Source organism: Mesoplodon densirostris, chromosome 14 (genome assembly GCF_025265405.1).
Source record: "Mesoplodon densirostris isolate mMesDen1 chromosome 14, mMesDen1 primary haplotype, whole genome shotgun sequence".
NCBI classification, from domain to species: domain Eukaryota; kingdom Metazoa; phylum Chordata; class Mammalia; order Artiodactyla; family Ziphiidae; genus Mesoplodon; species Mesoplodon densirostris.
The window spans coordinates 77427408-77441823 of NC_082674.1; the positions used below are offsets into that span (position 1 = coordinate 77427408).

At 49.1% G+C, this 14416-nt stretch overlaps 1 protein-coding gene across 1 annotated transcript; it reads left to right on the plus strand.

The window, feature by feature from the left end:
• Window positions 1–5: 5 nt before the first annotated feature.
• LOC132501415 (putative speedy protein E7) lies at window positions 6–14416 on the plus strand. The gene is made up of 9 exons (XM_060116989.1): window positions 6–32; window positions 5613–5722; window positions 11145–11167; window positions 11249–11407; window positions 11540–11734; window positions 13239–13297; window positions 13652–13737; window positions 14089–14263; window positions 14357–14416. The coding sequence occupies exons 1-9, from the start codon at window positions 6–8 to the stop codon at window positions 14414–14416; spliced, it is 894 nt and encodes a 297-aa protein (XP_059972972.1).

Sequence of the window (14416 nt, forward strand, 5' to 3'; positions counted from 1 at the left end):
AAGGAATGGAGCAGCGGCTGCAGGTGCTCCAAGTGAGTACTGGGCCTCCTGGTGGGGACAACCCCACCCCGTGCCCTGCAGTCACCTCCAGGGCTGGTGGTCACGAGGAAGTGCCACTGCATCCCTTAATGCACTGTTAGCCTAGTAAGGGCTCTGCGAACTCCCATGGTACAGAAAGTAATTACTGTGTTTATACAGAAACTCTCCAAATGGATTCAATTATGGAATTATTTACCACGCTATACAAGGTCCCAATTAGCATATCAATTTTTTTTCTTTTCCTTTTTTTTTTTTAGGAAAACTCTTGGAATTGCTGATCTAAGTAATGAATGAAAACCTCTGTAGGGTTTTGATCTGAGTTGATTTTTAAATATAAATACATGAAAAACACTGAGGTCATCCTCTGTGGAAAGGGATCCATTACCATGGTGGCTCTTGGGAAAAGAGAACAATTAACTCCAACGTGTCATCAAAGGTTTTCTGTGCTTTGCTCCCACTTGATGCAAGCTACCCTGAGCTGGGTCCTTGTAGTATGTGTTAGGGTCTAGCCTCACGTGGACGGAAGGAGCTCCTAGGGCTCTCTAGTCTCTGAACCAATAAGCTTGCTGGAAGATAAAGGAAACAAGTACACATGCAGAGCTGTGAGGAAGCCCGTGACAAACGACACATGCACAGACCAACCACCTGAGTAGCATCACATGCTTTAGCATTTGTTTTCCTTGGCTTAAATTTCGTTTTTATGTGTGGATTTACTTGAAGTGGAGGGAGACCTTCTGTGAAATGCATAAGGAACCCCCTGCTTGGGCAGACGGCTGTACTAGGACAGTCCTGTGAGCTGAGCCCCCCGCCCTTTGCCTCATTGCAGGGGCCCATTCGGACCCCAGGAGAAAGAAAAGGAGAGAGAAATGCAGGGCAAGTGTGTTCTGAGATAACCCGAATTTGGTGTGAAGTTTCATTCATCCCTCAGGTTTTTAGTTGAGGACCAAGAATATGCCACGACTACATATTCCTACTGTATATATCAGGAGTCTCAAAAATCGAAAGAAAAGAGTGTTTTTACTACAATAAGAAAAAAAAAAAAAAGAAAGGCAAACATCCGGGGCCCCTCTTGGATCTGGTCACTCATAAGAGCAATGAGGGTGACAGCTGATTTTCCCAGACCCTCTGTCCTACACGCACCTTGTGCTGTGGCGCTGACAGCTTCCTCGCTGGGGGGCCTGCCTTCCACTCTGATCTCACTTTCCCTCTTTTCTTGTAGCTCCCACCCCCCTCTCCCTCCCCCACCACGGGGCCTCCAGGCAGCTGTAGAGGGACAGCACTGGGCCTCCAGCTCTCCTCAGGCCCGCCGACCGTGGCAGCCTGAACCTGGGGTGTCCAAACCAGCCAGTGGCACGAGGGCCCCCCAGCCTTCCAGTGGGTGTCAGCTGACAAAGGCCCTGACCCCTGAGTACTCTGAAAGGGTCTAGCAGTAACATGGAGGGGGGGCACCCAAGGGAGACAAGAGACCAGAGCAGGAGCCTCCACAGAGACTGAGGATGGGCAGAGGGAGAAGAGACAGAAAGTCAGGAAGAGGCCTGGACCCCCGAGGAGGAGGGACCTGAGAAGAGCCCCAAGAACCTAGACTAGAAGGTAGTGAGGGAAAGAGGCAGAGACAGGAAGGAGGGAAACACATGAGGAGAGAGGAGGACAATCAGCATCTCACCTGCTGGAGAGCAGCCTTATCCAGGGAGGAGATGGGAAATGTCAGCCGCAGGAGCGTGGCAAGGCATGGAGAGCATCAGTGGGCCGGTCTGAGGCTGACACAGGTGGAAACAGAGGCAGGGAGTCGTATGCTATCGTTCACTCTGACATGACAGAAATAACCCAACCTTCAGACTCAGAGAAGGGAGAGAGCATGGGAGGGGCTCATGAATGCTGCCTGGGGGAGAGGTGGGGAGGTGCCAGGGTGCCATCAAAGCTGGAAACAGGACGGTGGAGACCGAGGTAAGGAAAAGAGGGATTCAAGGAATCCTATGAAGGTATTAGTGTGAAATGCAGTCACAAAAACATGAGCCATCCTAAATGCCAAAGTCATGAATACAACAAATTTTGAGAGCAGAGAAAACAGACCAAATAGAGATACACAGTAAATATAAGAAGTGCGGTATAAACATAGAAATATAAAAACTAGACACACCTTAGATCATATTATTAATAAATCTGAACTCACTACCAGAAGAAAACTATCTTCAGATTGAATCACAAAGCAAAACCCAGCTGTGTGGTTTCTAAGAGCTTATCCTTAAATGATCAGAGGTGCGAGGGCTACACCAACAGACATGCCCGACTGAGAGTAGGAATTGTGATTTTTACACCAGGGGAAGGAAAATTAAGGCTCAGAACCCTTCAGAGAGACCAAGAAGGTCATTTGGGGTCGGGGTGGGGGACCCTGGGGGCACCTGTCCAGCATTAAAGGCCATCCCAGGGCCTGGGCTGGTCCACTGCAGCTTGATTTGCTCAGTGATGTTCAGGTTTACAGCTCTCTATATGTATAGCCCCTTTAGGTAGGAAGTCTTATTACTGGCCAGCTGCTATACAGTATTACTAGGTAATCACTGCAATTGCCAGACAGAAACTATCTAGCTCTTTGTCTCTCTTTTTTCCCCTGGAAATGTCTAATTGTGCCAAGAAATTTCTGGTAAGGTTCCCAGGAACCTCACAGTCAAGTCTTCTAAAAAGCCGACTCCTTTCAGGAAGCAATACACTTGTTCAATGCTCTCTAGCCCATGAAGGCTTAGCATTTGCTTCGAGTCCTCGAAACTGCCAGCAGCAAACGACCACAGTACTTTTCAGCCTGTGACACCCAGTCTGTGCTGCCCCAGAAGGCCAAGGTGGAAGCAGCTGGGCTAAGGGTTGGTTCTCTCCTCAGGGTGGCCGCTGAGGGGCAAACCCAGAACCAACAGGACTGGGCAATGGGCCACACTATGCCTCCATCCACACACCTGGGACTCCGTCCCAGGAAGCCTGACACAAATGGGGCCAAGCCCAAAGCCTTCCAGTTCCTCAGCGAAAAGGTCGCCCATTCTTCCTTTAGTCGGAGAGTCCCCTCAGCATGTTAGGGGAAACCCAAGGCCACTCGGGGGGGTCACTGCTGCTGCAGCACTGAGGCTGGTGCCATTCGGGGGAGCTGGTGCAAGGATTACAGGACTGCAGAGACATTTGGGGCTTTCAGAGAACAGCCGAGTGTCTGGTAATGGAAAAGGCAAGTCAACAGCACTGGGAGCTCAGGGGAGATAACCAAGGGGCTGGAAACTCCATAAGCAAAGCCCAGGGGAGAACAAGTGGTGGGGACTCGGTATGGGTTGTGTTCACATCTGGGTCATTACATCCCACACAGCATCACAGGGTCTGCTCAGGAACCCAAGCAGAAAGGGTGTTGATAAAGGGAAGCAGATGGAGGGGTCTTTGGAGCAGATGATGAAGAAGCCCCAACCAAGCTCCAGAAACTCCAGGGCGGGGCCCCCGGGCAGAGCTGGTATTCACGCCCTGCTGCCAGGTGTGCACCATCTGCCCTCGTGTCCGCCTATAACGGCTTCGCCTCCTCTCCCACCTCCCGGCCTTGCTTGGGCATCTCTCGCTGGCACCTCCCAATGGCACACTCTTACCTGGTCCCATACGGGAAACACAGGTGGAGGCTAAGGAGAGAGGAGGAGGTGGTGAAGACGCCGAGTTGACATCCAGGCCCCTCACAGGGCACAGGGGATGACCTACAGGTGAACCAGTGCAACAGAGGGGGTGTGGAGGGAGGTGACCAGACAGCACCTGCGCCCTCCTCTGGGGACCTACAGAGATTTCATCGCCTGAGGGCTGGAGCTCCTCTCATCTAGATCTTACCAGGCAGGAGACTGCAGCCAGGGATGCTAATTACAGTGGATTTGCTAAGGATTCTTCCTTCAACTCCACAGTTATACACGTTTACCCAAAATATCTTCTTAATCTCTGAAATGGTACAGTAAGCAGAATTAAAACATTCTTGATAAGTGAAAGATATGCACACAAAGAAACACAAATGAAAGAAAAACAAGTGGCACCAACTAGCTTCCAACCACTGTCCCTGTGATGAGTCCCCCAGTAATGTGACTCCACAGATCAGGATCTGGCATGTCTGGGTTCTGAAAGCACACGGTCCACAGTGTCCCAAGGCTCTGCACCTGCACATAAGACTCAGGATGGCGCCACTGACTACACAGGCAAGGCGAGACACTTCACACCTTAGTACTGGAGTAAAAGCAGTGGAAATTAAGAACATGTGCTTACTTACAGATTTTCATTGCTTTTATTGAGCTTAGTATAAAATTACTTCTTTTCCTAAACTTCCTACTTTATGTCTTAATATACCATGGAAGAAATATTTTCAGCCAAAAGAGAAACTTTTTAATTAAGATGTTGTAATGACCAAGAAAGCAACACACAGGCTAATTCAATTAATGTAATTCCAAGAAATTACACAAAGCCCTTTGTTTTTCCAAAAATGCACAGAGAAAGGAAGAGTCAGTGTGCCTGCTTTTTCAAGGTGTTCATAAACTCTGCCTGGTGCAACGTCCTTGTAACTTACATTTAATCGGCAACGTCCTTGTAACTTACATTTAATCGGCAACGTCCTTGTAACTTACATTTAATCGGCCTCTTCCTGAGGGTCTACTGGACCAGGAAGACAGGCAGTAAAGGACCAGGTTCTCGGGTAGAAACAGCGTGGTCTGGGTGCCCAGGCTTGTCTGGGCTGCGATGGGGAGCGGTGCGGACTTGGGCCAGCCACCCCTCCCTGAGCCTCCGGGTCTCAGCTGTAGAACGAGGGGCAGGACCAGATGCCACCTGAGGGAGCTTCTGGTGCAGCTGCCTGATCGATGGGCTCCCCTCGTCTGGGGCCTGAAAGTCCTGCCCTCTGAGCAGCCCCCACTTTCCATCCCAGCCTCACTTTCACTCAAGAACATAAGATGGAGCAAAGCAAGAGGGTGGAGAACAGGCAAGTCTTCCTGATCCACAGGCAAAAATCAAGGATGTGGTTTTAGGGGCTCTTTTATCGAAAAAGACTTTTCGGAAGCTTGTGCCTGTAATGAGAAGCAACCAATGTATTTTGGAGTAGGGGGAACCTGGCCTTGGAAGCAGGAAAACACAGTCACCTGGGAAGCTTTGGAACCAGCGTGGGTATCTGCCGGGCGCAGTAGGTGCTGACAGAGGCCTCCACGTGGAGGGGGTGCTTTTCCGGCCTCACCTCTGCTTCCTTCCACTGCTGGTTAAAAATTGCAGACACAGGGGTACAGAGGTGACCAAATCCTGCCCCTTCCCCCATTGCTTAACCGGAGAGATCTTCATACAGTGAGGCATTTTCCCCCAAATCTGGTCAGTATGAGGATGGGGAACCCAGAAGAGAGGCCCCCAACCCTGTATGAAGGAGGCGACAAAGTCTTCCTGCTTTGGTCTCACATTGGTCCACGGCCTTCAGTTTCCCCCAGTTCCCAACACCCTCTCCCCGCCTGGCCTACTCCTGTCGCTCAGACTGGGCTTTGGCATGTGCTTCCCTTGGAATCATCACAAGCCCATTCCTCTGACAATTCCTGCCTCGGCTCCCACAGGCTCTGGCTTCCAGTCCAATGCTGGCTCCCACGCTCGGGCCTGTCTGCAGCCCAGCAGGCTCGCCGGCCTGCCACCAAGCGTGTTTGCACACGGACCACCAGGCTGAGAGGTGCGAGCCCCCTCCTTCCTGCCTCCTCTAGGATGTCAGGAGATGCCCTAAGCTGGGACGTGCCCCTCTCCGTAGGCTGTGAAGTCAGCTGGTTTCTAGACAAAGGGTGAGAAAGTGGCCTTATTCAAGTCAGATGACGCAGCACCAAGGAGCAGTTCTGTGAGGCTTACACCAATGGTGTCCTGCGGCTAAGGCCAGGCGTCTATGCCTCAGAGCTTCCCACAGGTTCATGCCTTCACTCCTTTGGAAGACACTCGAGCACCAATCAGAGGGAACCATGGCAGAACCTGTGGTCACTCCACCCCGAAGCTTGGCACCCAGGTTCCCAGTGGGAAGAATGCTTTTCAAGGGATCTGACCTCTGACATGTAGTGCTTATGTATGGTCTTGGGCTACACCCTGGTGCTTTCAGGGCCACTGTTTTCTCATTTATCAATAAAGAGCTTAAAATGAGTAAATTTCAAATGGCTTTTAGCAATGAAATATTTTTTTCAAACTGATTTCTCTACCAATCCCCAGTAAAAAAAAAAAAAAAAGACAGACACGCAGTAGTGGTTGCCTACAGCTGGAGGTGAGAATGGGGAGTGACTGCAAATGAGCAGGAGGGAGCTTTTGGGGGGATGGACATGTTCCAAAATTAGATTGTGCTGATGATTGTTGAACTCTGTGTAAATACACTAAAATTCATTGAATTGTATGTTTAAAATGAGTGAATATTATGTAACATACATGAACAAAGAAGTTTAAAACAACCCAATCAAAAAATGGTCTGAAGACCTAAATAGAACTTTCTCCAAAGAAGATATACAGATGGCCAATAGGCACATGAAAAGGTGTTCAACATTGCTAATTATTAGAGAAATGCAAATCAAAACTACAATGAGGCACCACCTCACACCAGTCAGAATGGCCATCATTAAAAGGTCTACAAATAGGAATTCCCTGGTGGTCCAGTGGTTAGGACTCAGTGCTTCCACTGTAGGAGGCACAGGTTTGATCTAAGATCCCACGTGCCATGCGGCACAGCGCCCCCCCACCAAAAAAAAAGTCTACAAGTAACAAATGCTGGAGAGGATGTGGAGAAAAGGGAACCCTCCTACACTGATGGTGGGAATGTAAACTGATGCAGCCACTATGGAAAACAGTATGCAGTTTCCTCAAAAAACTGAAAATAGAGTTACCATATGATCCAGCAATCCCACTATCCCACTCCTGGGCGTATATCTGAATAAAACTGTAATTCAAAAAGATACATGCACCCCTATGTGCATAGCAGCACTATTCACAATAGCCAAGACATGGAAGCAACCTAAATGTCCATCAACAGATGAATGGATGTGGTACACATATACAATGGAATATTACTCAGCCACAAAAAAGAATGAAATAATGCCATTTGCAGCAACATGGATGGACCAAGAGATTATCATACTAAGCAAAGTATGTCAGAAAGAGACAAATACCATATGATATCACTTATATGTGGAATCTAAAATATGACACAAATGAACTTATCTACGAAACAGAAACAGACTCAGAGACGTAGAGAACAGACTTGTGGTGGCCAAGGGGGAAGGGGAGTAGGGAACGGATGGATTGGGAGGTTGAGATTAGCAGGTACAAACTATTATACATAGAATGGATAAACAACAAGGTCCTACTGTAGAGCACAGGGAACTCTATTCAATATCCTATGATATGCCATAATGGAAAAGACTATGAAAAAGAATATGTATGTATATATATATATATGTATAACTGAATCACTTTGCTGTACAGAAGTTAACACAACATTGTAAATCAACTGTATTTCAATAAAAATTTTGAAAAACTGATAGAAACAAAGAACAGATGGATGGTTACCAGAGGCAGGGACTGGGGGGCGGGTGAAATGGTTGAAGGTGGTCAAAAGGTGTAAACTTCCAATTCTAAAAGAAATAAGTCCTGAGGATGTGATGTACAGCATGGTGACTATATAATCAACACTGCTGTATGGTGTACTTGAGAGGTGCTAAGAAAGTAAATCCTAAAAGTTCTTATTACAGGGAAAAAAATTTTGGGTAACTATATGAGGTAATAAATGTTAACTAAACTTACTGTGGTGACCATTTTGCAATATATACATATGTCAAGTAGTTATCCTGTACACCTTAAACTTATACAGTGTTGTACCTCAATTACATTTCAATAAAACCAGAAGGAAAAATGGTTTTAAAAAAGAGGATGTTAAAAGATAAGCTATAGGGGCTTCCCTGGTGGCGCAGTGGTTGAGAATCTGCCTGCTAATGCAGGGGACACGGGTTCGAGCCCTGGTCTGGGAGGATCCCACATGCCGCGGAGCAACTAGGCCCGTGAGCCACAACTACTGAGCCTGCGCGTCTGGAGCCTGTGCTCCGCAACAAGAGAGTCCACGATAGTGAGAGGCCCGCGCACCGCGATGAAGAGTGGCCCCCGCTTGCCACAACTAGAGAAAGCCCTCGCACAGAAACGAAGACCCAACACAGCAAAAATTAATTAATTCATTAATTAATTAACTCCTACCCCCAACATTAAAAAAAAAAAAGATAAGCTATAGACTGGGAGAAAATATTTGCAAACCACGTATCTTACAAAGGACTTGTATCTGGGATATACATAAAAAGATCTCAAAACTCAACAGTAAAGAAGTAGTTCAATTAGAAAAAAACATGAACCAGAAGATATACAGATGGCAAATAAACACATGAAATCAATATCATTATGGAATATCATTAGGGAAGTGCCAATTAAAACCACAACGAGATATGGTTAAAATAAAAAGTGATAACCCAAATGCTGACAATGATGTGGAGAAAGTGGATCACTGATACATTCCTGGTGGGGATGTAAAATGATAGGGCCACTCTAGAAGAGTATGGCAGATTCTTACAAAACTAAATATGCACTTGACCATAGAACCATGGATTCCTACTAAGCAATAAAAAGGAATAAACTATTGATTTATGCAACAAATTAAACAGTCCTCAAGGGAATTATGCAAATTAAAACTAAAAGCCAGATCAGAACATTCTACACTATCTGTTTCCATTCATGTATTTTTGAAATAATAAAATTATATAGATGAAGAAGAGAATAGTGGTTGCCAGGGGTTGTGGATGGAGATACTATAAAAAAGTAGCATGAAGGATCCGTATAACAGAACTGTTCTATACCTTGGTGGTGGTGTACATGAGTGTACACATGGGATACAACTGCATAGAACTAAATACACACATAAGTGATTGCATATAAAACTGGGGAAATCTGAATAAGGTCAATGGGTTGTACCAATTCTAATGTCCTATTGTGATACTGTGCTATAGATATTCAACTTTGTACCACTGAAGGAAATTTGGGGAAAGGTATATAGGATGTGTCATTACTTACAACTGCATTTATGAATCTACAATTATCTCAAAATGAAAAAGTTAATTTTTAAAATCTCAATATAATCATAGTTAAACACAAACCAGAAAAGAGTAAAAATAAACTACATTGGGAAGGAGACGCAAGAGGGAGGAGATATGGGGATATATGTATATGTATAGCTGATTCACTTTGTTATAAAGCAGAAACTAACACACCATTGTAAAGCAATTATACTCCAATAAAGATGTTTAATAAATTAATTAATTAATTAAATATCAAATAAATAAACTAACTTTACTATGAATATTAATCAACTTTTAAGTTTGTATTTTCTCAATTTTTTGATATGTGGATGAATCACTTTCATTTGGAATCATTAATTGGTCAGATGAAACACAAGATGAGGTTCAGAGGTAATACTGGGCTAAGAGGAAGTGATCCCAGTGTTCAGGCTGGGACGCTAACTCCTTCCTCCTTGAGGCCCACCGTCTTTTCCTTGAGAGCATTTTATAAACCAAAGAGCAGTTACTGGTGGAATGGTGTGATGTCATCAGTGAGTCAGAGCAAGGGCCCCATTGGATCGCTTAGCAACACTTGTCAACAGTCAGTGCTCTTCCCACGTTGGTGTGAGGCTGCACTGTGGGCTAGGGTGAGGGCTTAGGTCTCGAGGGAGCCTCCGGGTGCTTCCTTGGGGTGGGCGTCACTCTTTTCTGTACTAAGGTGAGTCTTGGATCCTGAACTAGGTTCCTCCAAGCTGTCGCAGGGGATGTGGAAGGGATCACCTGTGAACCTCCAGAGGAGTGACTGGGATGCAGTAGGAATACAAAGAGGTCTCGAGTGTGGGGAGAACAGAGAACAGGAGGGGATGTGGGCAAAAGGAGAACAAAATGAATATGGGGGAAGGAGGAGAGACAGTAAAGCGACTCTACAGAGAACTCGACCTTGAGAGCCCCGGGAGCATGTGGGCAGTTTGTCACCCAGGAGGAGCACTGCCCTCAGAGGCGGCAGGCGGCCCTGGCCTTCTGGAGGGGGAACTGCCTCAGTCAGCTTCCAGGGCCATTTCACACAGGCCTGGGCTACTCTGGTCAGACTTTTGCCAGGTTGGATTGCTGTAACTTTATAGTGGTTCACAGGGATATTTAGGCAGAGCCGATGACATAAGCGTGTAAGGTGGCCCAGCTCAACCCTCATGGAAATGTGCCTGAGGCTCAACCGGGGCTGCCACCAGCCTTCTTCCCCTGAGCACCGCTCAGACGCGAGTTCTAATCCCAAGTCCAAAGAGCTCTAGCCACGGTCAAGGAACAAATCCTAGACAAATTAGGTCAGCATTTCCTCATCTGTAAACAGGCAAGTGACACACCTTACCTCACACCTCCTTGTAAGGACTGAATGAGGGCATCCCAACGCACTAATCAATATCTCAAGTTTACTAAGCAATTACTGGTAGCTAATGTTATTGCCCTTTTAATTATTATTAGGTCTCACAAGAAGCAGGTTAAGCGGAAGGAAGTGGCCTGGTCAGAATCAAGTTGGTTTCTTTCCAGTTTTTGGTACCCAGAAAAGACAGGCTATCCCTCTGAGCTCCACATCGGATGCCTCGGAGAGTGATGCAAGTCCACGGGACCCGGCAAAAAAGTCGGATGAAAAGGCCGCTCGTGGCAGGGAAGCCAGGTGTGTGTGGTCATTCACACTTCTCCCTGCTCTCTGAATGAATGAAGGTGATAGATCATCATGGCTCCAGCATCACTTCTTCTTCCCTGGACTCTTCATGGGTGTGGGTCTGCAGGGCAGGGGAAAGGTGTCCAGGGTGAGACAGGAGGTCACTATCTTGCTCACCTTTGTAGTTATTAAAGACATCGATGACCAGAGAGTTTCACATTTGTCTCCACAGAGGTGCTCCCCAGGCAGAAAGATCCAGGGAAGGAGGCACAGGAGAGCAGTTTTTCCCTGGCCAAGAAAGGTAAATATTACTTCAGTGCCTACCCTCCTTTATAGACAGAGTGCAAAGGGGGTGATGGTCATTCTTATCCCTTCAGATGTCACGTGCAACATACTCAAGGTGAGTGAGAAGGGAAGAGCACAGTGTTTCCCAGGTGGGTCCCTCCCGTGATCACACAGGGTCCTTCCTCTCTCCTTGCAGCTGCTCAGGATGGGAGTCCTCTGGCCTCCAGTTCTGCCCCTCCAGAGGCTGTCTCTGAGCAGAGAACCAGGAGGGTGAGAGGCCAGAAGAGGAAGAGACTGATGGATGTCAAGGGAGGTGTGGTGTCCTCAGCTCCCTTGGCCCTGAAGAGAACATCAGGTACTGCTGAGTAACCACTTGTTGTCTTGTCCTCAGGAGGCAGGGTTCAATCTTCAGGGTGAGCTGCAAGGGCAGACTCGGGGCCTCCCAGGTGGGTCAGGTCTGTGCTCACACAGAGTCTCGTTCCTGCAGCCGCCCAGGACAGCAGCGCCCTGGCCTCCAAACCCACCTCCTCGGAAGTCGTCTCCAAGCTGAAGTCCTGGAAGAAGCGCAGTCAGAGGAGGAACATGTGGACCGTCACTCATGTTGAGGGAACGAAACTCAGGATCAACAAGAGAAGATCCAGTTATCGTGCAGAAGACCAAGAGGCCTTCTACCGGCTTCTGGGTCTGTGCTCTGAGCTAGTGGAGGGTCAGGTCCCTTCTACACCGAGGAACCCACAGGCTCCGGGATCATGGCCAAATCTCCCCCTGGGGCTCAGAGCTGTGAGGTGTCCAGGTGGCACAGAAGCAGATCGCTCTGTTTCCACAGTTCTACTGCGGTGCTCATGGGTTTTCATCTGAGATGAGTTCTTGGAGGGAGAAAGGAAAGCAGGACTCACGGTTGAGGGTTCAATTATCAAGACATTTTAGGACACATCAAGGGAGGAATCCCCTGCCCACATTGAGTGCCTCCAGTTAGGATTTTAGAGATGAGTGATGAAAGGACAAACTAGATCTCACTGCCTTTATGCTCAAAGTGGGAGGAGACCCCAAAGATTACAGAAATAAGTTGCTCTCAGCCAGTGACAAATGCAGACAAGGAAACGGCAATGACACCTAGAGATGGGCTGTGAGCAGGAGTGGGAGAGCTTTGTGACAGATACTCAGGGAAGGTCTGCAGAGAAGGTGATGTCAGGACCAGAGGCAGGACCGAGTGTGGCAGGTTGGGGGATGACACGGAGCTGACACTGTCCAGTGCAGCACCCACTAGCCACCTGCAGTTCTTCAAATTTAATTCTACGTGAGTTAAAAGAAACTTCTGAAATTCAGTTCCTGGTTCTCACCAGCCACATTTCATAAGCTCAGTAGCCACACATGGCTAATGGCTACTGTACTGGACAGCAAGCTACAGGATATTTTCATCCTCACAGAAAGCAATGCCCTTCCGGGAGCCAGGCCACCTGGACAAGGGTCAGGGAGGGCGAAATGATCCATGACCCCTCCGTCTTCCCGTCTCGGTAAATGTCATTGTCCGGGGCAAGGTGTGAAAGACAAGGAGGACCTGGCATTCTCAGGGCACCACTGGAAAATGGCACCTCCAGGGACAACTCTAATCCCAGATGAGCCTGCTGGGGCCAGGGGAGGCCAGGTCATTATCAGCAGGAAGTGAAGGGGGTCCAGGAGAAGGAGGGTAGAATGCCCAGTGCCCCCACCACCCCCACCCAGGGGGGTATGAACTCTCCACTGCCCACATAGGATGCTCCGTTATCAGGTGGGGCAGGAAAGCATTGCACAGTCGCAGTGTGATGAAGTGACAGGGATGTAGTGCCCAGAGGCCAAAGGCCACACCCAACCTTTGGCTCGAGGAACGTTATGTTAAACTTTGAGAACCAGGTCATCTCTCTTCATGAGACACACATACCCAGCCATGTGTTGAAGATGAAATAACAATAGCAAAATCCCTGCCCCACAGTTGAGACTCTCTCCCTGGGTCAATGGAAGGAACAGCTTTGTCACTGTTAAGGCTCTGAGCCTTCCTGGGGGAAGAGAGCTGCCTCTACTTCCTGAAACAGAGGAACTGGGAGAAGTTTCCACTTCTCCTCCTCCCTGTGAAATGTCCCACAGCCCCAGGCTCGCTGCTCCCAGAAGGGCTGCTCCGAGGCCCTCATCACGTCTCCCTTCCTTTACAGAGGACCCTGTTATCCAGAGCTTCTTGAAAGCTGATAGTTTCCTGCAAGTGTCTGACAAGGTACTCACAGCACTAAAATTATGAGGGACCAAGGGGTCTGCAGTGTCCCCACCCCCAGGGGGTGGGGACGGAGGACAAGGTGTCTGCCTGAGCAGAGGCCCTGGAGAGACCCGCCCTTGGGGCCAGAAAGGAAGAAAGGACACACTACGGGTGCCCCGGCCCTTGGGCATCTCCTCCCTGGCCTCCCGTCAGCTCATCTCCGCATGTCAAAGGGCCATCACACCCTCAGCAAGGCCCACCCTGGGTGGTTTTCCCACCTGGCCTGTGGATGGGGTGGGGCGCAGGGCCCACTCAGGCCACTGGTCCTGCCATCGACCCCTGGCCGCCCCTCCCCCGCCCTGTGTCTTCCCGCAGTACCTGCTCTCCATGGTGGTGGAGTACTTCGGCCGTGTCGGGCTGCCTGGTCACCTCTACAACAGGATCCACTTCTTCCTGGCCCTGTGAGCAATGCCTGAGGGCCCCCAGTGGTGGTTCAAGGCCCTCAAGGGGTCATATGGTCAGAGCAGGGGAAGGCAAGGAGCAAGGTCCTGGGATAATGAACGTAGCCAGGAAGCACCATTTGCTGCCCAGAGACTGAGGGACCCGAGGTAGAAAGTCCCAGGGAAATGGCAACAGCCAGAACCTTGACCTGGGCCCCGCACAGCATGGGCCCAGCAGCCTTGGTGCTGAGGACGGTCCTGCCCTCTGTGGACCTGAGTGCTCCTCCAGGGTGACCTCAGCAGCCTCTCTCCACTGTCTCGCCTGAGTCCTTGTGGGGGCCGGGACCAGCTAGCCCTCTTTTCTGATGGCAGCTACATCGCCTCCGACATGGAGGAGGACAACCCCACGGCCAAGCAGAGCATCTTCCCGTTCCTGCTGGGCAGAGAGCACTGGCAGCACCTCTACAAGAAGTTCCTCCAGCTGAAGGTGGAATTCTTCTGTGCCATGGAGTACCGAGCCTGGGTCACCCGGGAATTGTGTGAGGAGGTCTGTCGGGGATGAGGGCCGGGGAGCGCACCCCAGAGGTGGAGGGGCTGGGCCCCTCCTCCTGGCGCTCACCCTGCTGTGCTTCCCTTTCAGATCCAGGCCCAGAACCCACATCACTGGGTCTGGAGTCGGGTGCGCCCTGGCGCCCCCTAG